The sequence below is a fragment of the Cygnus atratus genome, chromosome 1, assembly GCF_013377495.2.
Source record: "Cygnus atratus isolate AKBS03 ecotype Queensland, Australia chromosome 1, CAtr_DNAZoo_HiC_assembly, whole genome shotgun sequence".
Lineage (NCBI taxonomy): Eukaryota > Metazoa > Chordata > Aves > Anseriformes > Anatidae > Cygnus > Cygnus atratus.
The window spans coordinates 139,556,013-139,582,352 of NC_066362.1; the positions used below are offsets into that span (position 1 = coordinate 139,556,013).

The following is a 26,340-nucleotide window of genomic DNA, read 5'->3' on the forward strand; positions in this document are numbered from 1 at the left end:
AGAAATACCATAATCCATGAACTCGTAATATTCTGATTGGAAAAACAACATAATAAATCACTCTATTACCCTCTTTGCTATTTGGTCCAAGTATCAGAACCTCTAGCATTTAATGTTTTTTCTTATTTGTCAGTAACTGGTCATAGCTAAGAGGATATCGAGGTTCTAAACTGAGTAGTAAGATACATAGTGGTAAGCCTGGCTCTATTGCTTCTTTGCTATAACAAACACCATTGTTATAGTTAAATTATAATGGTGAGTGCAGTACAGACTCAGAAACTTGCTCAGCAGTTTAACTTGAGTTCCTGTAAAGACTTGCTTATTGATTTGTTTTTAAGTGAATTTCTCTTAAAATTGTTTTCAGCTTATATAATTACGGAATTTGACATTTAAAATTATATTTTATATAGCTTTTTGATTCTCAGTGGATATGAATGAAGTATTCTTTTGATGTAGTTTGAAGTATGTTACTTTTAAAGGTCATCTGTAGTTTACATGCTTCTCTGAAGAAAGCTGCATGTGCTTTTATTGTGGATTTCCAGAGATGCTTCCTTTTCTTTTTTTAGCTGTTCTTCATTATATTTTGGCTTTTTATGTAAGCTGTTCTTGTCAGAGCTGAGAGCACCAAAATAGTATAGCTCTAGTACACTGTTAAAAGTATTGCAAATCAATTACTTAGGAAAGGCATAAACGATTCTGTACAATAAATACAGAACTGTACCAGGGGATTGCTAATTATTATCAGTTAAAGAATACATAAAGATCTGACATACAGGTTTTCCATTTATGTTCTTTATGTATTTTATTTTTCATTTTATTTTTTTAAATCTAGAAATATATGATCATTCAATTAGCTGTCATAGTTTTCATCATAACTGCATGCAGAAATCATCTTCTAATTTATTAAAACTTCAGTAAGATGTCAAAAAGAGCTTTAGAAAAGGTTTTGATGTGGAGCCCCAAAGCTCACTTTAAAATCTATATTTAGGCATTAAAATAAAAGTGAACCAACTTGGAGAAATGCTGAGTAACTCAGCTTTATGGTGTGAATAAACGGCAGGTGCCAAGCACCTTGGAAGTCATATAATGCAGACTTAAAGGCAAAAAGCCAATAGCTTTAAATTAGGCAGGCTTTTCACGCTGAATTTCTGTCTTTTCCTTTTGTGTTAATAATGGATTATAGAAAAGGCATAAAATGTATCTTTAGTTTCTTAGTAAGAATTGTACCTAAACAGGGTTTTGTCAGTAGGTAGCATTTAGTAGAGTAAGCTTGTTCAAAGTTTGTGTTAATGCAGAACTATCAATGTGTAGTATCATTCCTAGGCTAAATAAGGTTGCACTATTTAATTTCAGCCATAAGGTATTAAACCTGTCCTTGTGATATTTTTCATCTGCTAATACTGTTTGGGTTTAATCGGATGTTTCAAAAACATGGCAACGTGAACACATGATATTTATTAAAAGCTATTTTATCTGGTGATTGTAGAAAATCGAAATCAGTATTCACTTGATAAATAGATGCTGTAGGCACACATCCTGTGTTGCACCTGGAGATGAGATTTCAGTGGCTTTAAACTTCTGTTTTATAATGGGTGGTTTTTGTAATGCTGTTTTAATATAAAACAAACAATACAATATTCTACCCCTTTGGAGACAGTCCAGGTAATCACAAATTTATCAAAGGAAATGCGTGCTCTGTGTTATGATAAGCAAATCTTTAGTTCATTTCAGAAGATCCCAAATGTTCTTGTTATACATTAGGCCTCTGGGAATGGGGTGGGACTGAGGCAAGTTCTTTCAGATCAGTGCTCCAGGGAACTGCTTAGACTAAGCGGAATTCTTGATTTTTATTTTGATTTTTTTAACACAAAAACCTTCTGTTTTTTATTGTGAAAAGAGTAACCACTGGGTTGTCTTCCATAACTTTGGGAGCTGGTTGCTCAGGGGTTGTTTTGGCAGGACAGTCATTACCTATATGACTTTCTCTGTTTGGCACGCATCTTCATATTGGAGCTCTTGCAGGTGGCCCATCTAGATGAACACTACTGATGCCAGGTAGCTTATACTCTGTTTTTGCACCTGCTTTGTGATGAAACTTGAATCTTGATAAATCTGGATACATTGCTTTCATCTGGGTTAATTCAACTCTGACAATATCAAAAGTAAAGTTAGTAAGTTCTTCGCGATTAACTTTTGGCAGAACTACTGGTAATGGAGTATTTGGGTATTGGGAAGTTTAGGATACTAACAATATAAGCTAGAAATGCTTACCATCAAAGGTTTTAAATGTTAAATTATTTTAAAGCTGAAGTTGTCTTGTTACCTCTGCTTTTCAGAGTAATGAATGGTAATATGTGAAAAGATGCTTTTAGTGTGCTTCTGTGGTGGATAGGCATTCTTGCATCGCTCACTTTGAGCAAGGTCCCATTTTACAAACAAAGTTTTCTTGGTTGTAGGGCAGTATTCTGAAAAGCTGTCTTTCAGTTTTCTGTTTATCAACAATCTTGTTTTGCGTTTCCTTTAAAATATTTTGCTTAGGGGGCTCTAGTAGCATTTTCACTTCTATGAGCTGTAGTATTTGGAAGGATGTTCCATCTTTGAAGGCTTGAGATTGCCAAACAATTCCTTTCAAGGCTGTGCTCAAATATTTGAGACTTTCCTGTAATTGTATGACTTAAATTTAAAAAAGAGCACGGGAAATTAGTAAATTGATCTCTTCTTCAAGAACTTTGATCTCTTGACAGTAAATAGCAGACAATTTTAACAACTGAAGTGTTTATCCAAATTTATCCCAATCAATTAGATGTTGTAAGAATCTTTTATTTCAAACAGGTATATTTATAAATGGTGAAAGGGCTTATAAGGTACCTACAATGTGCAGCCAAGCATTTATAGAGCACATTTGATATTCTTCAAGGTTGAGATTGTTAGATTTTTTTTTAATGTTGCAAAATGAAATTTCCATTTCTGTTGGAGTCGGTTAAATGTAAGAAACTGACACTAAATTGCCATTTAGTCCAGATCTACCTCTGCTTTTGTTTGCATGTAGAAATGCTGCCAAATCAAACAGCTTATTACACTACTAACTTCATTCAAATCACAGCTGGTGACATTACTGGTTAGGACTCAACTAGTGGTGTTTTGAACACAGGGTTTTGCTAACTGTTTGGAAAAATCATGATGCATCTAATGGGATCAGAGTTTGATTCCTCATATAAAATGAGGCATTTGCTGTTTTGTATGTTACATGGGTGCAATTTTTTTGTCAAGTGTAATAGAAAAGAACTTTATTTTTTAAAAGACGGTATAATCTGGTAGCTGATAAACAATTGGTCTATAGGCTAGTATATAGATCCCTTCTGTTTTCTTTTGATTTTCTCATTTAATGAGACGTATTTGCATTCTCAAACTCCTGTGCTTCAGTTACTCTAACTTCAGTTAGTGAAGTAGCATGCATGAGTCGTTCAACCAGCGATGTGTATAGTCCTGTGTCAAACAGGAAGAGTGCTCGATTCGCTAATTCCCCACTCTTGAACACCACATAGGCTTCCTTCATGTGAGGAGCTAGCATCTTCTTAACAGCAGGGTACAGAAGGCATTTGCTTTCAGTCTCCAGGGGTAACTCCAAGCATTTCCTAATTTTGAGTGGGAAGCTCTTGGTTGACTTCATTTTTCTTTCTAGTCTCACTGAAAAAAATAGGAGACGGAAGAAGAAGAATGCATCTGCTGAATTTCCTTCACTTGCTTTTTACAAATGGATTGGTATCACTTTTTGTAAGTTAGGCCATCTTTTTTACAGAAGTGTCTAAACTATATGCAATAAGAAAAAATGGTAGTTATTCTTTTAAAAGGACAGTTTCTCAATCCATGTTTGCTTTATAGTGAATAGTTAGATATTTTTCCAAGTTAAGATTGAGCCAATAGCTCAAGGACTTGTCTCCCCAACTTCTTGCTGGAGCTGGTTTCCTTTAGTCAAAACAATCTGCCTCTTGATCCTTAGAGTAGAAATTAATTCCATTACGAAGATGTGCTTACAGTGTACTGCAGATACTAAGATATTGGAAAGAGTTGAGGTGCAGCAGTCAAAAACATCAACACAGGCTTATTTTATTTACCCATTTGAACAGGCACCTCACCATTGTTGATTACCATCTTCTCATCCAGGTTGATGTATCTGCTTTTTATCAGTGTAGGTGGACCTAGCATTTTGCAGAGACAAAAGATCAAGAGCAAAATCTTGCATGCATTGACAATTCATGTTCGCCTGACGGTGTGTATCTATACCAGCTTCTTGCAATGAAATGTGCTAGCTGTGACTGCTCCAGGAATTCTGCAAAAATTAGGCACCAGGTAACACTGTACTTGTGCAGGTTGTTCTGGCTCGGTAATCCACAGCCTGGAGAGCATCCCTTAGCTGGTTTTTGCCTTGGATGTAGGTTCATGAAAGGTGTCTGGTGCACATTGCTTTACCTCAATTTTACCATGCCTGATAAGAGGAAAAAACAGGCAAAGTTTTTCATATTTCTGTAGGTTTGGCTAACATCAAGCTTAAAGTACACAAGGAAAGCAACATTTGAGGAAAACAAAATATTAGACTTGTTACGAAATCAGAATGGTCAACAAAATAGTAAAATAAAAGGTAGTCCTAGCAATAGAATTCCTTCTTAAGTGACTTTTGCCTTTCACCTATAATGTGGTGTTTTAGTTTGGAATCTGAAGTTCAGTGAACTGCGGTGTCTGTCAAGTGACTGCTTCCTTACCAGTTATTTTTGTGGGTTTTAGCCTCTCAAATATACTGAGTTACATTCACCTCTCCTCAGTATAGGAAAAGTGATCAGGCCTTAAGAGTTTGTTAGCATTTGGAATGCTTCCAGGGATAATGGGTTTTACTTTCCCACTCCCTTTCTGACAGGAACAGGCTAGCACTTCAGTGTTAGCAGTTCATTCAACGCGATTCTCTTGGCTTTGTGCTGTTTCACACGTTAGGTACACATCATTAAGAAATGGTACTTAAATCAACTCCAATCCTAGGTTTTCTGTACATAGTTGGTTCTCTGCTGAGAGCACAGGTTATATATGCTCATCATGTAGGTTGCTTGTAAGTAATACAGTGCTCAAAATCTACATCATATTCTGTCAATTCCTGCTGTTGTAGTTGGCTGGGACTATTCTGCTTTGGTTTTGGTGTTGGCTGTTAAGCTCCTCTTATGAAGACAGTCAAGTGCAATGTCAGAGGAAGAGGATGGGTTCCCCTTCTGAGCATGCTCAGTAAGCTCTCCAAGGGGAAGAGAAATGTCCAGAAACTGCACTATGGCAAGCAAGAGAGTTGCAACAAGGTGCTGGGAACTTGTCTTCAGCTGGAGAGCATGAGAAATTGCAGTGAGAATTGGGAATAGACAGCTGATCCTCAGGAGACACTGAAAGCTTTCTTCAGTATTGGAGGAGTTGGACTATTTCATTTCATTCATTTTTTTTGTCAGTAGAATCAAAGTACTTGTTTAAGGCATGATTGCTTTCTTTAAACAATGAATTAACTGTGAAATTGCTGGCTTATGAGAGTCTTTCAGTTACAAAGCAGATAAAATGCTCAAGTCCTTCTATACTGATGTCACTGAAGGAATGCTTGAAGAGGATTATTTAAAGGTTCTAGCACAGCAATAGAGATTTTTGCTTCTTCTGATTGTGAAATAGAAACCTGAAAAATAGCATTTCTTTTTGGATAGGTACCAAGTTACAGGATGATACTTTTTGTGAAGGTTTACTTAACATTGTATTCAATAAGAGAACAGAAAAAATATTAAGTCTTTCTTTAAGACTAAATGTACATATTGTTTAAGGAAAAAAAGAACAAAAAAAACCCCACAGCATTTAATGCAACGTCTTATTGTCGGTGTTCATGATTGCTTTGTACCTATCTGGCTTAAGGGGGCAAAGCCCAGTGTTCTGTTTTCCAGAATTCTAACTCTTTAAAATGTTTTGTTTTTTGACAGGCCAGTTGGAATGCCAAAAATGGAAAAAGTTTACCTACATAACCCTAGCTCAGAAGAAACAATTACATTAGTATCAATATCTGCTACAACATCGCATTTTCATGCGTCATTTTTTCAAAATAGGGTAAGCTGTTCTGCTTTTTCCAAGACTTTTTTATTTTTCCTGAAAGTAAACTTGATTCCTGCTTGCACTGCTGCTTCTTCAACAGAGCTACTTATTGCAATAATTGCATACCTTAAAGTGTTTAAGATGCATTGGTTCTTGATCTCAAAACGGTTACCAAGCAAATTTGAACAGAGCATGGAAATGTGCAAATCCTACTAGAAGAGAAGAAATAAAATATTTCATCGGAGTTCTGTCAGAGGTGGAAGTATATGTTGTCACGGACAGTTTAACTGCAGACATCCCTTGTTGCTGAAGTGACGATTAAGTGTACTGTACCTCAGAACATGTAGAGGAACATGCTGTTCTTAAAATATTAGTGAAAATTGTAGGTCCAGTGAAGTGGTATTAGCCTGAAGCAGTCACTCTAATGCAGGTGTGACTACTACAGTCATGTCACAGGAACTTGCAAGTTGAAAAGCTTGGTATCAGTAGGGTTAACTCTTAACCATGTTAATGTCAGACATAGTCATCTAGTTTCAGTTTTGTATGTAGGGCCTGTGGTTTAGCAGGTTCCATAAAGTTCAGTTGTAATTGCCTTTCTCCAATGTTCTCTAAACTCAGTCCAAAATATTTCTGTGCAACATTGAATTCTGAATTTACAGTTCAGCTTAAAAATACGGTTAAATATAATTTTGCACTAGACATTAGTTGTAAAATACTGTTATTTTGATTATTTTATTGCATGCTTCTATGCTTTTTCTCCTAATCTGTAACAGGCTTTCTAACTTCAGTGTTCAATAAAGAATACATAGGAATCTTCTGTAGCACAAAATTTTTTGTTCATCTGCAAGGTGCAATGACCTCAATAAACAGTTCTGTTCTTTTTAATTTTTTTTCCAGAAAATTCTTCCAGGAGGCAATACATCCTTCGATGTAGTTTTCCTCGCAAGAGTAGTGGGAAATGTAGAGAACACTTTATTTATTAACACTTCTAACCATGGGGTATTTACTTATCAGGTAAGAGAAGTGGAGAACATTCTTTCAGAAAAAGTTGTAAAGTGTGAATCAGCCACAACTGTATCTATTACTGTGTATTTAACCACCCAAGGATATTTGCTCAACAATATTTTTCAGCCTAGTTGAAGAAGTTTCCTTCCCAGCTGCTTGTTGTAATGCAATACCACAGCAAATATCTGTAGGGCAGTACTGTTAAGCCAGATTGCTGGAATTATATAGGATTTTAAATCCTTCCAACAGCTTTTTTTTTGTTATTTGAGCAGTTAATTGCAGTGATCTAGCTCATTCTTTTATTCTGTGTTCATCTGATATAATGACAAGACAATTTTATTCATTTAGCTGGCAAAAAAGAAATCTATTCACTTGAAATTCAAAAAGATAAACCATGCAGATGAAAGAGTCTGAAAAGTGAGAGAAATCCTACTGTTGAAAGATAATAAGTCTTACATGGCAAAATTTAGAAAACAACAGGAAAAACCCTTCCCATATGGGTAGTTTGTTCCACAGTGATATCATTAAAGGATATTTCACATCTTTTTAACCTTTAGTTGCTATCTATTTCAGAGTATCAGAAAAAAGGTGGTATTTTGACTTCCTGTGTTCTAAATATGTCAGTGTAAGTAAGTAGTAGCTATGAGAAATACTTGTTTGCTGTAAATGAAACCAGCTTTATTTCAGTGCGTTAGCATGATGCTGATTTTAAGTGTTCAGTTAGAAGTATGTTAAATTCATTTAAAAGAGTACTCGGTAGATTACTAAAGTTGGCATTTATATTAGGCTCTACGACAATTGCATACAGCTACTTAAGCTTGTTTTTTCTTTTTCTGAACCAGGTGTTTGGCATTGGAGTACCGAACCCCTATCGTTTGCGCCCCTTTATTGGGGCACGAGTTCCTGTAAATAGCAGTTTTTCTCCTATAATAAATATACATAACCCTCACAGTGAGCCTTTGCAGGTGAGCCTGAGAGCATGAAATGCTCATTTATACTCACAATATTAGACTGAAATTTTGTTTATTTTGGTATTTCTTAAAATTCTTTGAACTGTAAAACTACTTGAGGATATTTGAAATTTTATAGGTTATATAAATGTTTCTCTGTTTAAATGCAAATCGGTTCTAGAAATTATAGGTTATGTTCATGGATCTCCTTATTTTGATGGATTGAGTTTTTACTATAAAATTCCCATTTTAAAAATGGTCGTAATTACTGCAAGACAAAGAATTAAACTTCACTGGTAATTGAGAAAAATAATGAAACAAAATAGATTTTGTTTTCAATCCAGGCGTATCTCTTAGCTCCCTTTTGCTTGTTTTGCATTGATATGAGGAGGTTGTTGTTGTGGTCATCCATGTTTTATTAGTATTTTATTAGTGATGAGCTTTATCATTAATCAACGAAAGAAGAATGTTCTCTTGATCTGATAAATACTGCCAGAAAGGTTCACCAGTGACACAAATACAATAAAATGAATTTCTCTAGACTTTGCTGAAAAGTACAATATAGTACTATTATAAACTAAAAGACGGGAGATTTAGATCAGATGTTAGGAGGAAATTTTTCACTCAGTATGGTGAGGTACTGGCACAGGTTGCCCAGAGAAGCTTTGGATGCCCCAGCCCTGGAATTGCTCAAGGCCAGGTTGGATGGGGTTTTGAGCAACCTGATTTAGTGGGTGGCATCCCTGCCTATATCAGGGGATTGGAATTAGATGATCTTTAATGTTCCTTCCAACCCAAGCCATTCTATGATTATAATTTCTTATAGCACAAGGTGTCTTTACAATGGAGCTATGGCAAGTGTTCTTATATTAAGCAGGTTAAATGTCTGAAATGATGTCTGAACCTAACCGAACAAGTAAATGAATAATCTGCTGATGAAGTTGTGCTTCTGCTCAGTAAATGATCTACAGACTGCAAAATGCTACAGACAACAGATAAAGTGTAGCAGTAGCTTTATCATCATTGAAAGTGAATTTATGAGAAACTGCAATGGTCAAATAGTTGCTAATGCCAAACATTGCACATTATAATTATCTGATCGCTAAAACAGGCTCCCTTTAACGTTGAGTGTTAATATTTCCCTGTTGTCCACTCTAGGTGGTAGAAATGTATTCCAGTGGAGGTGATCTCCATTTAGAGCTACCAACAGGTCAACAAGGAGGTACAAGGAAACTATGGGTGAGTAATAATGTCTTGCAGCATTTATTATAGCTGTTTGAGGAGGTTTTATTTTGATATACTGTTAGGATTTGTTTGTTTTTACCAACTTTGTTTCTTGTCACGTAATCATTAAAAGTAGCCCATGAAAACTGAAACAATAGCAGAGTCTATTAATTGTACAGTAATAGGAATTGGAGGAAGAATTACAAGAATAGTATGTAATACACAAATTAGAAGAATAATTGAAGGAAGAATTACACGAAGCCATCTGCATTAAATTGTTCTTTTTTCAAATGAGAGGATTAATTACACCCACTTGAACATACGGGGCAATGTAGTCCTTCCTATGGCTTGTGAGCTGGATCTAGCCCACAGGAAAAATGCAAAATATGGAAAGAACGTGTTTTTTTTAACAGAGGAAATCCTTCCAGTAAATCACTAGGAATATTTACATGGGTTGAAAAATCAGCTGGATGAACTTAAGGAAGAAGAATCTATTGAGGACTATTAAATAAAACGAAGTGTGTCCAGCAACAATAAATCCCTGAATCATGAATCAAAAGTGGCCAGACATTCTGTTCTGGAGGATGTTCTTCTATGCATGCCATGCAGTTACTCTATTCTACATATCTGCTGCTGGAGACAGAATAATGGGTTGGATGGACACTTGGTCTGGCCTGTTAAAACTATTTTGTTGCATTCTTTGCTTAATGTAGTTTTGAAGTAGCACATACTGATATCTTCAAGTCAAATAAATTTTGGAAGCATCCTGAAGGTGAAGTTTGGCTTCGTGCTGTATATCAGAAACTTGGCAACATCCAACTGGAGATGAAACCTATATTCCTCTGTGATTAAAGTTACTCTTTTTTTTGACATCTGTTTTTTGTCTGGGAGTCACTGGTCTCCAAAACTTGTCTCTTCCTCAAGTGTATCATTATAGTTACTGACTGTTATATCTGTTGTAATGAGTAAAGCCAGGATATTTACAAGTAAGGCAAGAAGGAAGATCACAAAAATTAATTCCTGACTTTTCTGGAGAATGTCTATGATAATGGCAGCATCTTAGTTTTAAATGCAAAAAATACAAACAAGTGAGTAGGAATACAGATTGCAAGCATTTTAAAAATTAGTGGAAGGGTCAAACAAATGCTGGGAGTTAGAAGTAAACATTAAAATTAGATTTAAAAAAAATGAAGATCCTAATATTTTGACAAAGTTTTAGTCAAATGGCATTGCTTGTAAAGATCACTGACAAGTGATGAGGGGAATGTTGAATTCCGTAGTCGTCATTAAGTAGGTAACAAACATACCAGTTTGGTGGTTAGAACCACTAGCAAAAGCACGGAAGACTTTAAAATGTCTGATTTATTTCTACTTCTGTTTCTTGAGCAAGTGTCTTTTCAGCTTCCCTAGGTCAGGTTGCCAGTTAAAGCAATGTTGGCATGCATGTGGAAGCTACCAGTGTATCGCATAGAAAGACGGATTAATACTATTCGGCATTAATTCCCTTGCTGTCATATCAACAATTGGTGGTTCACAAAAGTTTGTATTGCTTATGTCAAGAGCTGCATTGCAGTAAGAAAAAGCCACAAAGTAGAAAAAATGATTTGAAATATGATGATGATAGTTTGATATACGGATGTGCATCATTGTCTCAAATTGTATTGATGCTGAATGCTTCAATGACTGGACGAAGCAGTCCACATATGCAGGGGTGTTTTTGCGATAACTGTTTAAAGGTAATTCAGGGATCTGACAAACCTTGGATCGCTGGTTACGCATGTGGAAGAGTCAAATCACACCCTTGGAAGCGTTTATAAACTGCTGTATTATGTTAAGTCTCTGAATAAGTGTGAAAACAACTTGAGAGCTAGACTGGCCTGTATAATTTTTAGTTTAGGGACTCATCAAATAGTAGTAGTTCGATATACTTACTTTGATCTTTGACACCTCCAAAGAATACATCTACAGTCATTATGCCATGCAAAATATGGCTTGACCTCCTCAATGGATTGATAATGAGTTTGTACTACAGAAAGCACAGAAGAGATGTGAGACAATCAGTACCCATGTGAATCATGTCCTGTCCAGTTTCCTTTATCAAAAACATAAAAGAAAAAAGCTGTCAGCTGAAGAAAGATCAGTTGGTGCAAAGGCTACTCATCAAAAATTCTTATTTTCTACTATATTTATTTTCATTTGAAGTGGAGGGAGCTCCAAATTTGAAATCAAGGTTTTCATCTTCTATTGGTAAAAATAAATAAATAAATAAAAATTAATTGAGCTTTCTAACCCTTCCATAATGTGATGGGGAACAGCATGCAATATTAGTATTTCAACTCCACAAAGTTCTGGCTGCTTGCAATTCTACACTATTTTGGGTTTAGCTAGATGGTTTTGACATGTGTTTCTACATGTGTATGAAACTGTGTATGCCTTGTGTCTGCTTTGGAGGAAAAAAAAGTGTGTAAAAGCAATGTTTGATGTTACTGTTCTCAAGAACATTATCACTAGATTTTTCTTATTGATAGGTTCTGTCAATTTAGTTAATCTACTGTCCTTTTGCCAGAGCTTTAATAAGTAGAACTTAAACCAATGGGGCGTGAAAGTCCTCTTGTTTATTAACTATTTTTAATCAGTGTCATGTTAAATGAAAAAACTCTCATAACTAAATGTAATGGTTACTTTAAAGACACATGGCCTATCTCTTGCTGCTATTGCAGCTTTTTCTCTTAATACAATTATACTTAAGTTGTAGTTTTTTGGTGTGGCAGCTCTTTTTGTAATTACTACACTCTCACAGATGTGCTTTGAATATTTTATTAGGAAATACCTCCCTATGAAACAAAAGGAGTGATGCGAGCCAGCTTTTCATCAAGAGAAGCAGATAATCATACAGCATTCATTAGAATAAAAACAAATGCATCAGACAACACAGAATTTATCATTCTCCCTGTTGAGGTAGAGGTTACAACAGGTTTGTAGAAAAGCATTTTTGAAGTTATTCAGCTTAATTAACTTGTAATACAATTTTTAAGTTAACTTCTTTTTTCTTAAAGCACCAGGAATCTATTCATCAACAGAAATGCTAGATTTTGGTACACTACGAACACAAGGTAAAACTATACTTCATGACTTCAAAGTATTTGTAAAGAGGGAGGAGGAAAAAAAAAAAGATGGGTTATCTTTTTACTATTCAGGATTCATTGTGGTGTGATATTGTTTTTTCTTTAAGAGACAGTTTCAAAAATAGGATATGTTTCAACTGTGCACAAATGTATTCACCTTTGAGTGCACTTGAGATGAGTACAAGCAAACAGTAGTCTGCACGTCCAGTTATAAGTCTAATAATGACATTAGTCTTACACAGTTACACATGGTGTTGTCTGAAAACTGCTGTCAGCTTACTTTGAACTTTTTTTCTTGAAAGATTGCTTTATATCTGCATAAGTTTTAACATTCAGACACAGGGAACACTGAAGGTGTATGAACTTGACTAAACTTGTTTATGATTTGATGTTTTTTGGCGCAAATGTTTTACATCTTAAGTTAATATTGTTTAGTGGAATCAGGAAAATTATATGTGTATGACAGAAAATAGTAAAAACCAAAGCTATCTTTTGAAGCTGTAAAAGGGCTTGCTACTACTGATGAAAAATATTCCACTTATATCATTTAAAAAAAAAAAAAAAAGAAACCACTGCAAGGTAGCCTCTGAAGTACTTTTCCATGCAGCTTAGTTAACATGTAAAGATTAAATAAGATTAGTCTCTGTTGAACATAGGTGCATCTGGCAAAATCATTCATTTTAGCATTTTTAGCCAGCTCATTTCTTAACGTGGTAGAAATAAGAATGGTTAGCTGAAGCATGTAATACCTGCTACTATACAAAAATACAGTTTTTAAGTGTGTCAGGTTCTTGGTCCTAGCAATTTTGACTGGCTGTACTATCACGTTAATCTCACTTTTAAACACTGAACAACAGTGGATTTATGAGGAACTAGTTAGTGCAGATTACTTTGTATAAGATTTTCATGTTAATATAGCCTAATAGCCAGGTATGTTTTTTGTTCTTTAACAGATCTGCCAAAAATTTTAAATCTGCATTTATTAAATTCAGGAACAAAAGATGTGCCAATTACAGTAAGTTTTATTTCCTTTCAATTTGAAACTTTCTACTTGGATTTACTTCCTCTCCTAAAAATTGGTCATTTCCAGTTTCATGATACGGTGTTCAGAATTAGAAGCTAGGTGATATGTGACTTAAAATATAACTTACTAGTAGGACCAGGAATAATGTGTATGCATGGTAAAATTAATTTGCTTCATAGCCTTCTTTCAACAGCATTTAATAGGTTGTGTCTACAATATCGTAGCCTATTGAAGCTTTTCTGCTTGTGAGTAGTAACTCAGCTCAGCATGTGAGAGATTAACTGAGACTCCATGAGAGTGTATAAAGTGATGGTCCAACGTAATCTTTTAACATAAGCAAAGAGTAGCTTTCAGAAGCAGACTGTGAAATGGCCCTTGTTTTCTTAAGTCTATCTCCCTTGTAGCTTGAAATAAGAAAAAGTCCTGAGGACACTCTAGAGCCCTTTCCAGTGAGATCACTGCAGCTGCGTATAAAGTGCAGACAGTTTCAGAATTCCAGTTTGGGGATTTTCTGCTTTCTGTTTTTATTACAGAATTTTGGCTGTGTTCTTGTGGTCCACCCTCATTCATTCATGCCTTTTTCCTGTGTAACTTTTCTTTGTCCACTATTTTTCTCAGTTCTTCTTTCTTTTCCTCCTGTCTTCCTTGTTCTCCAGATTTATTTGTATGGTTAGCTATATATCTTGTCCTGGTGCATTTCAAAAGATGTTGAAGTGTTGAAAGGAAACCAAAGGAGCCAGAAGAATGACTGAAGGATTGGCAAAGGTTTCTTACTGGGCTCTTGGAGGGCGTTACTGTGTTTTTGAAGCTTATAGCTATAACTGTAGGGAATGATATTTTAATGGTAGAGGTCTAACAGAAACATAAAACAGGATACAAGACGTTAAGGTGAGACAAATTTACAGTAGAAACAGGACACCTGTTTAGTAACCAGGATAGCTTTCCACTGAAGTGATAGTCTATTGCAATGCTTGCTAAGTTATTTGCTGATAATTTTCAAGTCAAGACAAATTCATAGTGTAGTACAAAGAGAATTTAATTAATGGAAGTCCTACTCTTTGTTATGTTAGTGAGTCTTAGATGATCTTATATGGTCCCTTGTGGCCTTGTAAGTTATGAACCACCCTCCAATGGAGTGTGGTAATATGTTCTAGTTGAAAAGTTTGTCTTTATTTTCCTCTAAAAAATCTCTATATAATTCTTACAATCAGAGGGCTGGTAAATTCATTAAACAGCTTTTCCAGCTATGTATGCTCTCTTATATCATGCCCATGTTCATAGATTTGCCATGTTTTTTGTGAAGTGGCTAACATAATTTGTGAGTGCAACACAAATAACTTCATATTCAAACCACCAGTATCACTTCTGGTACCTGATAACTTAAAACCTGAATCATACGAATCATACTTTTCCAGAGAAAAATAAATAAATTTACACTTTTTTAAACTATAGTCTTAGGCCATATACCATGGCTGTAGGCCATTCTACAGGTCATGACAGATTTTTTTCTGGATTAATTACTCTTTTACAGTGTATCAAAGCAGTGAATTTGGAGATCTTGAAGGGCTTTAGAACTTAATTTTGTGATGATAAAGTTACCTCATTTAAGTACAAATATGATGTATTTTTGGTGTTGCATATGGCACATCCAAGTCAATTGTTCTCATTAAGGTACAACTTTGTGAAGTTTGTGAACTGTGTAACTGTCCTAGTAGTTAAAGCACTGTGAACTTTCATTGCTGTGCCAATCAAATAGTTTCAAAAATGTAAGAAAGAGTAAAGAATTTTTGGAAAGAACCTGGCAAATGGTTTATTTCTAGGAAGGCTTAAGAAATGGATTTCTGGCCCTTTAGAGCTAGAGTTTAAAAGCAGCGAGGCAGAGAGTTCTGTCACAGATTTCATCTTAATGTCAGAAGAAAAGGCCAGGGCTATATTTAGCATATATTTAATCTGGCTGCTGGAGGAACTAAATATCTTCAGGTCATCTGTGTATGAGACACTGCTAGTAGTGTTGCCAGAGTTGTAGTTCTGTCTTTAAGTACTTAGTCATGCTGTGTTCCAACAATTTGGTTAAGGAAAATAATAGTGAGTCACTTGACTTTCTTTTTTGAGTTCTAGAGCTCTTTGTAAGAAGTTCCTTATTTGCATTTTTTAGAGTTTTCTATGATAAGGAGCATCATGCTCATTTCATGTATGAACTGTTGTCACGCTGCAACAATTAAGCCATGCTGTCAAAAGTCTAATAAATCTATATGGTTGATCATGTGAATTTTTCCCTTCTCTAGAACAAAAGTTTTGTGTTTTGAGGCAGTTTAAGCCAATTTGATTGCTAAGAGCAAAGGCCCATTTTAAAGTTCCAGCTGCTGATCATGTTCATGCATAAAGCAGGAACTCGAGGACAGCTGCATATTGAAGCTGAGTTTTATCAGTCTGATAATAAAAGTGCTTCTATAGGAAAGTACTTGCTTTCATCACAATTCAAATACTTGAGTAGTTTTTTGCTCTTACCAACTTTTGAGAAGTAGTTTACTTCTGAGTTATGTCTTCAGTCTGTGTGTTGGAGTGCATGCCTCTGAAGTAATCAAGGGAAAGTTACCTCAAAGATAAAAATCTAGTAGTAGTTTGTCACACGGCAGTTCTGGATGGTGCATTATGGTTCTGTTTCCATTTCCTGTGGCAGTTAAGTTGTGTCCCTGTTTAAACTGAAGGCCAGTTTAAATGAGTTAAACTGACAAAATTATCTGTTAAAGTGAATAAAACAGCACAGAGGTTGTTCTGATACTAACAGAACCACCCTTAGAGGGCTGCCTGCATCCACAGGTTTTTTTTCCTCTTGTACCAGAGTGGTCTTGTCTTTACTATATATAAGAAAAATTCTATGGCCTGCTCAGTCTTTAGAGCAATATGCTAGGTGGATGAGGCAAAACTATGTTTGGGAGCTTGCTGACAGATAAACAGTATGATGAACATGTTTCAGCTCATACTCTTCTTTGTCTTACTAGAATGGGTATAGTCCGTGAGCCCTTAAACCTTATAAATTTCCACCAGTAACTGCTGGCAATTACACAAATCTTCCCCCCACATCTCATGTTCTCCAGAACGTTTAAGGTCCACATTTTCTGCTGTTATGCTCTATATTGAATGTATTCTCATAAAACAGGGTCTTGAAGCTCGACTGGGGCACTCCATGAGAGGGCCATATGTTAATGAAGCACATGTATTTGAAATGATTTTTCTGCACAGAAGTTGCTGATTGGAGATTTTCTGAGAAAATTGGTGGTATTAGATTCTCAGTGGAACTTTTTTTGCATGTTTTCTCGTGATCTGTTATTTAGGAATCCATATTTGATAGTTCGTAAAGCACATCTCAGGAAATAGGTTTTGCTTGGGCTTTATGTGAAATGGGTTAAAATTTTGAGGAAAAAAGTTGGAAGGATTCTTAAGGAAGTTTGTTTTTTCCCTTAGTTGTCTTAATGTTGTATTTCTGTTTATAGTATCATAGAATCACAGAATGGTTTGGGTTGGAAGGGACCTTAAAGATCACCCGGTTCCAGCCCCCTGCCATGGGCAGGGACACCTCCCACCAGACCAGGTTGCCCAAAGCCCCATCCAGCCTGGCCTTGAACACCTCCAGGGATGGGGCATCCACAGCTTCTCTGGGCAACCTGTTCCACTGCCCCACCACCGTCTAAGTAAAAAAATTTCTTCCTAATACCTAATCTAAATCTACCCTCTTTTGTAGCATGTAGTCAAGCAGCAAGAAAGAAATGTGGCTGATAAAGTTAAGATTTTTTTTTTTGACAAAACAGTGCTAAATTCCTTCCTTAACTAAATTCATTAGCTGTGGACATTTTGAGTAAATCCATCTAGGTTTGTTATATCTGTGACTTTAAGAAATAAACCTCTGAAACGGGTCATTTTTCTGACAATAGGCTCTCCTTTTGAGTATTTTGTTTGATTTGCCAAATGAAATCAGCATCCTTTTAAACTTTAATAACTCAAAAACCAGCCATTTGTATGAAAAAAGCTGCTATAAATGGTTATTCTTCCAGCCATGCAAAAATTATGAACTTGACCGTGGCTTCAATTTTGTCTGCTTTTAAGTTTTTTTAAAGATACCTCAAGATCTCAGTTTTTTAATATGGATTTCATTAAAAAGAAATTGTGATATTTATAAGTCAACTCATGACAAGAGGTATCAAATATCTGCACCATGCATATGCAGGTGGTTGACGAAGGTCAGTGCTGTAAATCCAAAATACAAAATCGTCTAGTTGAGCTAACAGATTATTCATTAGCTACAGGAGCAGTGCAGCTTGTTTCCTCTAAGGGTCATGCGTTAGTTATATAATGTAGCAGAAGTTAATTATGTATGCAAAATTTTATGACTTTAATTTACAATTGAGAACAGTTTAACTGGAAGAACTGTAACTGGCATGTAGCACTAGCTTTCTGCCTTTCTCCTCTCTGAGCAAGAAGGGCTCAGCTGCTGATGAAGCAGGTGCTAAACCTCTGCAGCATAGCATAAGGTAAACCAGCACTCATTTCACTTTCCTTAGTGCAGTGTCTTGTAATTTGCGGTAGCTTAGCAGCTGCTACATGAGCAGCTGAGCTGTTCTTACAGCAGAAGACGACAGCTGGGGAGGAGGAATCATGGCAGCCATCCCAATTTTATGCAAAATAAGAATAAGAGCATTTAAGTGCTTTGTACCCAGTTTCTATCCATGGAATCTAGATAAAGTTTGCTAGCAATCAGTATAGACTCTTCAGATATTGGTACTCAAAATCCATAATCCTGCTGCAGCCCAATTCACCTTTTCGATTTAGTTTAAAACAGTAATTCTCAGTTACAAAAGGCAATCTTGTAAAATTTTTCTTATAAAGTGAACATCGTCTCAGACTTACAGGACTGTTCGCTGTACGGATTTTTTTATTCCTGTGGCAGCTTTGCAAACTTAACATGGGATCAGAGACAAGCTGAATATATCACCAGTAATTACACAAGTCAGCTAACAGCTTTGTTAATGAATGAAGCAGAAACAAATAGTCTGTAGCTATTGTACCCTGTGGCATTAAGAATAAAAAATAAATCTTAATTTTAAAATATATATTTTTTTCTGTTTCATCTGTGTGTTTCTGGCTATGCTGTTACTTTACCCAGTTTTCCCAAGGAGAATTCTCTTTTGTCCTCTTTCCTGAATGGTGACTGAGTAATTTTCAGGACCTGAAAAAAAATAAATCTAAAGCCTCTTGTAATTCTGCTTTCTTATAGAGAAGACAGACCTGTAGTAACTCTGCAAAAACTATTTGCAGCTGTATCATTTTGAAAGATACTTGAAGGCTACACTGTGTTAACAATGATAAATTTAAAGATGCTTCGTATTTTGATTCTTTTTGCAGAGTGTTAGACCTACACCACAGAATGAAGCTATAACAGTACATTTCAAGCCAGTTACGTTGAAAGCCTCTGAAAGTAAATATACCAAAGTTGCAAGTATTAGCTTTGATGGTAAGTACTGCTTCTCTCCTCTTAGAACTTGTCAAATGCTTCTTACACTTCCTGAAACTTCATGAATTGTTTTCCAGTCTCTTAACAAAATGGTAATTGTTGTTTTGAGGAGGAAATGGAATTTACCTATCTGGAAAATTTTACATCTTTACATCTCCTTCAACACCATGTATTTCTGAAGGGTCGTTTCTGAAATCACGATTGGCCAGTAACTTAGACTGATAGCTAACTAATAGAAGAACAGGAATTCCTAAGCAATCTTATATGTGCGTAGTTAAAAAAAATTGGACATCAGATTGTATTTAACATAAGCGGCATTCTTATGTTAAGACACCCTTTTAAAAAAAAGTATTATTAACCTATTACAATGCCTATTTATGCATTTTTTGGAGAAATCCTAACAAACCAAGGCACATTCCTCACAGTAATGTAAATTAAAGGAGAGTATATCCCTTAGATTACCCTTCAAGCTTCACAAAGTTTAAAGAAGAATCCAAAATACTATTCCACCCTCCCCCCCATAAATATTGTAATGTCCACAGAAACAGGGCTCTGTCATGTGCTTGAGCATCTTACTTTAGCTAGCTTTATTTGTTGTCTTGAATTCATATTAAAGAAAAAGGTGGCAAATGAATGATGAAATGGTGGAATGAGGGTGGCAAAATCTTTCACTGTTACCTTTCCTACAAAGATATGTATCTTGATACTGACTTTCATTTACATCTTTATGAAAGAAGTGCTGGTTTATTTCCCTCCTATGTAGTGTGACTGTAAATATTATGCCAACATTTTGTAGAAAGGTACCTCAATTTTCATTAGAAATTTTAATCAACCGACAGAATGCTGTTGACCTATTCAGATGTTACTGCATTAAGATACTAGTCAGTGCTGTGAGTCTCTCAGCCTGGATTGCTTAAAAATGGAATTGTATAGTTGCAGTGTTTTTCAGGTAGACATAATTTCAGAATTTGCATGCATAGAAAGGATTTATGTATCATTTTTGATTAGTACTTCACAGTTTGAATAGCTTACAGTTTATTAGATGAGTTAAATATGTCTTAGCCTATAAATATTAAATTCTGAAATAGCTGAGCTCTGCCAACCTGAGGTGGTGTAATATGTCCAGATTTTGAAGCTGGAAGAAATTGTTGTATGAGGACATACTGACTAACACATGGTAGATTTTAAAAGGATTGGTAGGTGGAAAAAAATCCAGTCAAACTGCTTACTTATGTGTAAAGGATTGACTTGGTGAATTATTTTCAGTGAAGCTGCCTGCTATAAATATTTGCTCTTTCAGCTGTCCTACTGTATGCAGGGGCTTTAGGGGCTGGCAATTTCTACTAACCAGTATTTGAATTCGTTGACTTTTTTGGTGGTGTTGCCATCAGGATAACATTGCTTGTTCTGTGATACTGGAAGAGACCTGTCAGTTTTGTTCTTGGCACTTGTGTGGTCTGGGTTCTTGCATGGATTCTGATTCTATTTCTATCCCTGTGTTCCTGGTCCAAGGTTCTGCTCGACCGGTAGTTGTAAATACACAGCCTAGCCATAACAAGTTTCTGTTCTGTTAGTGTAGAGAGAGATATCCATACTGTAAGTGGGGAATTTGGCTCATCTAGGATCTGAACTATCTTCTGGACATGTTTGTTTATTTGATGGGAACAACAAGGCTTCCATAAAGTACATAACTGTTGTGGTTTAAACCGGCAGGCTCATGGGTTGAGTTTACTAGGACAGAAAATGAAGGGAAAATAATGATTAAAGCCAATTTTATATATACACACACACAAAAAAACAAATGATGGTTAGTGCAATTGCTAACTACTTGCTGACCAATGCCCAGCCAGTCCTTGAGCTGCTGAGCCCCAGCCAATTTCCCCCAGCTTTTATTGCTGAGCATGTGGTACGGGATATCCCTTTGGTCAGCCTGGGCCAGCTGTCCTTGCTATGTCCCCTCCCAGCTCCTGGTGCACCCCCAGCCTCCTGGCTGTCAGGGCAGCACGAGAAAGTGAAAAGTCTTTGTCTCTGTGTAAGCACTGCTCTGCAGTAACTGAAACATCAGGGTGTTATCAATATTATTCTCATGCTATAACCAAAACACAGCACCATACCAACTAATAGGAAGAAAATAACTCTGTCCCAGACGAAACCAGGCCAATAACTTAGCTATGTCAGCTAACTGGTATAAGGGGGATGAATTCAGATCTCTTACTTCCAAGACTCACTCCATGTCAGATGCTTATTGGAACTTCATTAAGATCCATTTTCCTCTTCTGTGGTACTTTCTCTGGGCTAGCCCTTTGCTTTTATTTTTTCACCCATGCTAATCTAACCTGATGGATGGCTTATATTCTTTTATAGCATCAAAAGCAAAAAAGGCATCACAGTCTTCTGGGAAAATAACTGTTAAAGCAAAAGAGAAGAGCTACTCCAAACTTGAAATTCCATATCAGGCGGAAGTATTGGATGGGTAAGTTTACAGTTGAACATTGTTCAAAAACTAAATGCTGGTATAGAAGGTAAAATCAGCCTTTTTGGGGAGTGAGGGGATATAAAGAGGTGGTACCTGTGTTTTCTATATCTGGAGCTAATTTAGAACTGCAATTACTGGTACAAATTTTCTGTTTTTACACTAATAGTACACTAATAGATGAGGTAGTCTCCGTAACACACAAACTGGTTTGAAGGCTTGGATTCAAAGTGACCTGCATGAGTTGTTTTTCAGAGTAGCTGAAGGCTAGATGAGACGTTGGAAATTTTTCCAGATTTTCCATATGTATTTAAAAAATACATATATATTTGAGGAAAGTCTTCATTTTTTTCATACTGTTTTCTTTTAATAGGTACTTAGGATTTGATCATGCTGCTACACTCTTCCACATCCGCGACAGTGCTTCTGAGTCCGTGGAAAGACCAATCTATTTAACAAACACATTCAATTTTGCAGTCCTTATACATGATGTTGTGTTACCAGAAGAAGCAAAACCAATGTTTAAAGTAAGTCTTGTTTCAGTGGAGCATTTTTACCTAGTAGTAAATGTTTAAGCATGCTGCGCTTTGTTAAATTTTAACTTTGATCTTCATTCTTCACTGATCTAGGTCCAGAACTTCAGCAAACCTGTCTTAATTCCACCTAATGAATCCAGATATATTTTTACACTTCATTTTATGCCTTCCACATCATCTGTTCACATAGATAACAATATTTTACTTATCACCAATGCTTCTAAATTTCACCTACCTGTCCGAGCATACACAGGATTTTTAGATGTAAGTATTTTCATTTTTTAGCTATTCCAGTCTACTTAGAGGCAGACTTCATGGGACTTCCTTTATTCTGCTTCTATGGGAGGATGGCTTTTTTTAAATTTTAACAGATTTTACAGATATGGAAAATGTCACCCACTTCACCAGATTTGTCCTTAAACAACTTCTGTTACTGCTTAAAAAAAAAAATTTTGTTCCCTCTAGTTATACATAGATGTATAGACTTTTGAGGTTATCACAGTATTGCTTCCTGCATTTGACTTATTAATTCGTTAATGAGCTTAGTAGAATTTGAGCATATTTTATATTTAACATATGCTAAAACACCTTTATCAATCTTTCTAGTACTTTGTACTGCCTCCAAAAACTGAGGAACGATTTATAGATTTTGGCATATTGAGTGCAACAGAAGCTACCAGCATTTTATTTGCAGTTATCAACAGCAATCCTATAGAGGTAAGGATGGGTTTATTTTTAGCTTGCCTTTTAAAAATTTTACTTTTGGTCTTGTTACTGAAACAGCACCTTTTTTCTTTTTAAGCTGGCTATAAAAAGCTGGCATATTATAGGGGATGGTTTGGCCATAGAACTCCTAACAACTGAAAAGGGCAACAGAACAACAGTAATCGCAAACCACCATGAACTACAAAATGCTACTGCATCTGATCAGTCTTCAGTAAGTAATCCTTTGAATATATTGCTTAAAGCTAGGTTTTTGGAGGGGAATAAAAAAGTGTAATGTTTTTTATAATTTAATTTTAGCAAGGGATAGGGAGAATAAGAATTATTACATAAGAATTATTCAGTAAGATATAGCATGTAAACTTTTTAAAATTATTATTAATATATTCCAAGTAATAGTGTTACTTTCAGGTTGGTAAGTATTTGAAAGGGGAATTTCAGAAAGTTCTCCGTAAACTCAATCATGCTAATCATTAGGGAAGAGTGGAATTTATCAGCACAAGAAATTTGTCTGAATTTTTATTTTTACCGCTGTAAGCTGTTTCAATTGGATTTTGATTCAGTTCAAGGAAATCGGGGATTGTTGGATGTGTTTCTTAGTGAAATTTCTTTTTGTTTTTAATGAAATACAATGGATGACTCTCTTTTCTGCCATTTACAGGTGATACTAACATCAGGTTATTATGCTGTGTTTAGAGTAAAATTAACAGCAAAAGGACTTGAAGGAATTCATGATGGAGCTGTACAGATCACAACAGATTATGAGGTATATTTATTGTATACTCATGGGTGTTGTCCAAATGGAGTGTTCAATTTTTAAGTGTGAATTTTGAAGGGTTGTTTTAATAGACAGATTGTAATATTCCATGTTTTAAAGGTGTTTATAGCCTAGGCTACATTAATTGTAAAATTTCAGGTTTTGCTACTCTATGCAATTTAAAAGTGGAAGAGATGTTTGAAAGCTGAAATTAACATATTTTTTCCTCAACTTACCTTGTTCTTTTTTTTTTCCAGATTTTAACTATACCAGTGAAGGCAGTGATTGCTGTAGGCTCACTTACTTGCTCCCCCAAACATGTTTTTCTTCCACCTTCTTTTCCGGTAAGATAGGTCACAGCATTAAATATTTTCTTACTGTATTTTTTATTTTTATTTGTCTATCTATCTTTTCAAGAGAGATCTCTGTCTTGAATTGTTACATGTCAAATTACTGGAGAGATTCGTTTTTATTTATATGATTCTGTTTGTCACTTTTTCCCCCTGATGTCCCAAGCGTGAATTATCCCTATTTCTCCTCTACTGAGCACTTGAATGAGATCTTAGAATACTGTTACGATCCCAAAACTGATTCTTTGCAACTTCATTCTAAAGTTACTGTGGTTACTGTGTGTATTGGCACGAAGACTAAGAGATAAAATTGCATAAAGACACTTTCCAGATTTCTGAAGTGTAATGCCAGAGAGCAAAGTTAGCTAATGAACTGAAGTTTTAGTGCAAGAAACCCTTGGTCTCTGTGGAAGCATTATTGTATTGTTTCCACACTGAAAGTAGATATCTTTGAAGGTATGTCATGGAGTACAGGAACAGGAAAGCAAGAAAGCTCTGAGCGTCTACAGCTCTCTGCAAAAATATCTAGAGGCTGTTCTCATCCCTGCTCCTGCAATAGTGGTTATTGAGTGAGTGCTGAAGGCAGTGTCTTTGCTCAGGGTTACAGACTTGCACACCAAGCTATTAACCAGATAAAACCTTTCTCTTATGGGGCATTCAGCATCACCGTAGAAGCATGGGGAATTGAGTTATGTTGACTTTGCAATTGGTATTTCATTGAAGTCAGAGCTTCATGTGACTTTATAATGAGTAAGGAACATACTATGATGGAAAATCATAGGGAGAGATTGAAAACGGGAAAAAAAAGTAGCAAAAGGAGTTAGAGACAGCAGGATGGAAATACTATTCAGGCAATTTTCTGAAATAGTAAAACTACTTTAAATATATTTTGAAAAAGCAGCAATGCAAAAAAGGGACAGTTCTCCAGTGTTTTTGCTGTGACTACTGAGCAGGTTTAGGAAAAAAATAAATACTTGACTTGGGAGTGTGTTATGATAGAATAACAAAACACCATCCCTCCTATAGAATCATAGAATATCCCGAGTTGGAAGGGACCCATAAGGATCATCTACTCCAACTCTTGGCACTGCACAGGTCTGCCCAAAGTTTAGACCATGTGACTATATAGTATATATAGTCTGAATATATTCTGAATCTGAGAGGTTTGTACCTTTAATTTGTATTTTGTAACCCATTCCAGTAAGCAGTCAGTGGTGAGTTGTCTTTTGCAGGTCACTTTGAGATCAACATCTTATAGACAGCACCTTCCTGAACAGACTGGTCACATCTACACTGTACAAATACTTGAAGCAATGTCTGGCTTGGTGCCTATTTGACAGGTGTCTCTTGTATACCACTCAGATGACTTGTCTATGTGAACACATTCTGTTTCATGCTTAGTTTAGCTTAGAGGCATGTGTTTCAGGGCTGCCTTCAGTATGTAACCCCACTGCCACAGCACCGTATTTAGTCAGGACAATTTTTTTCCGATCTTTTCTTGGTTTCGGATAAGGGTATGCATTTCCTCTGACCCTTTTTTAATTCTTTGGGGGTCAGAGCATTTTTACAATATTTTAAGGTTCTTAGTATTTCTTTTATTTGATAGTAATGGCACTTGCCTTCCTTCTTCCTACTAAGAAGCTACTCTTGGATTGTACTTAGGGCTGCAAACATTCCTGCATTTTCAGCCCACAATTATTTCTTGTCATTTTGTAACCACTGATCCCATGTCATCCCTGTACTTTAGTTTAATTAGTTCCCTGCCCTCTTTTTTAGCACTTGACATTGGTATAGAGCAGTGCTTCTGCTGGGGCTTCCTGTTGGTAGTTGTTTTTTTATTTAAAAAGCCATGAGGTAGGGTTTGTGTTTTGTCTTTCTATCTTACTTTACAGGCTGTGCATTTCCCTGCTCATCATTCTAGTCTTTCATCTTTAGCAGTCTCTTTTCTTAATGAGTGATTGCAATTGTACATTGTCATCTGAGTAAGGTTTTTTTACCACACTCTTACAAGTCTTAATTATCTCCTAGTGAGGATACCTCAGGTAACGCATATTGGTGGAAATGGTTTTGTTTCTTTGTCTGTCCTGTACAGTCTTAATCTGTTGTGGGATCCATGACGAGATACAGGCCTTCATCCCCTCTACCTGCTTTGTCTTTTCAAACAGGGAGGTTCTAAATTCACAATCTTATATTTGCAATTATTGAATTCAATCTACTTTCCCTACTCAAGTTCAGTAGGTCAATCTATATGCCGTCCTGCTCTTCCTCCTATTCTGAAAATGCCTCTTACCTTTGTAAGATAAACTTTTCTCTTCCTACTTTTTGGTACCAAAGCAATTAATAAAAAATATTCCTAGACCAGTATTTAGTAAACTTTAATAAACGTGAGTTATTTCACCCTGATTTTTTCATTCTTAGAACACTGCCTGTTCATTACGTCTTCTTCTAATAGCTCCTTAATACCTCTTGCTGATCTTACCACTTGTGTACTCTTAAATAGTACTTTTTCAGTGCTATTTTATCGAGTGCTTTACCTCATGTTCAGTAGATAAATGATCACTTTTT

At 35.8% G+C, this 26,340-nt stretch overlaps 1 protein-coding gene across 1 annotated transcript in view; it reads left to right on the top strand.

Annotated features, from left to right (window-relative positions):
- TMEM131 (transmembrane protein 131) overlaps positions 1-26,340 on the top strand; it is a 96,976-nt gene that overhangs the window by 40,160 nt on the left and 30,476 nt on the right. Inside the window, exons 5-19 of the mRNA XM_035558061.2 lie at positions 5,991-6,114; positions 6,997-7,113; positions 7,947-8,069; positions 9,213-9,293; positions 12,102-12,252; positions 12,335-12,391; positions 13,357-13,418; positions 18,828-18,936; positions 21,301-21,409; positions 21,783-21,936; positions 22,039-22,209; positions 22,552-22,662; positions 22,748-22,882; positions 23,330-23,434; positions 23,683-23,769. Of these exons, the coding sequence (XP_035413954.1) occupies positions 5,991-6,114; positions 6,997-7,113; positions 7,947-8,069; positions 9,213-9,293; positions 12,102-12,252; positions 12,335-12,391; positions 13,357-13,418; positions 18,828-18,936; positions 21,301-21,409; positions 21,783-21,936; positions 22,039-22,209; positions 22,552-22,662; positions 22,748-22,882; positions 23,330-23,434; positions 23,683-23,769 (1,696 nt within the window). The remainder of the gene's footprint in view (positions 1-5,990; positions 6,115-6,996; positions 7,114-7,946; positions 8,070-9,212; positions 9,294-12,101; positions 12,253-12,334; positions 12,392-13,356; positions 13,419-18,827; positions 18,937-21,300; positions 21,410-21,782; positions 21,937-22,038; positions 22,210-22,551; positions 22,663-22,747; positions 22,883-23,329; positions 23,435-23,682; positions 23,770-26,340) is intronic.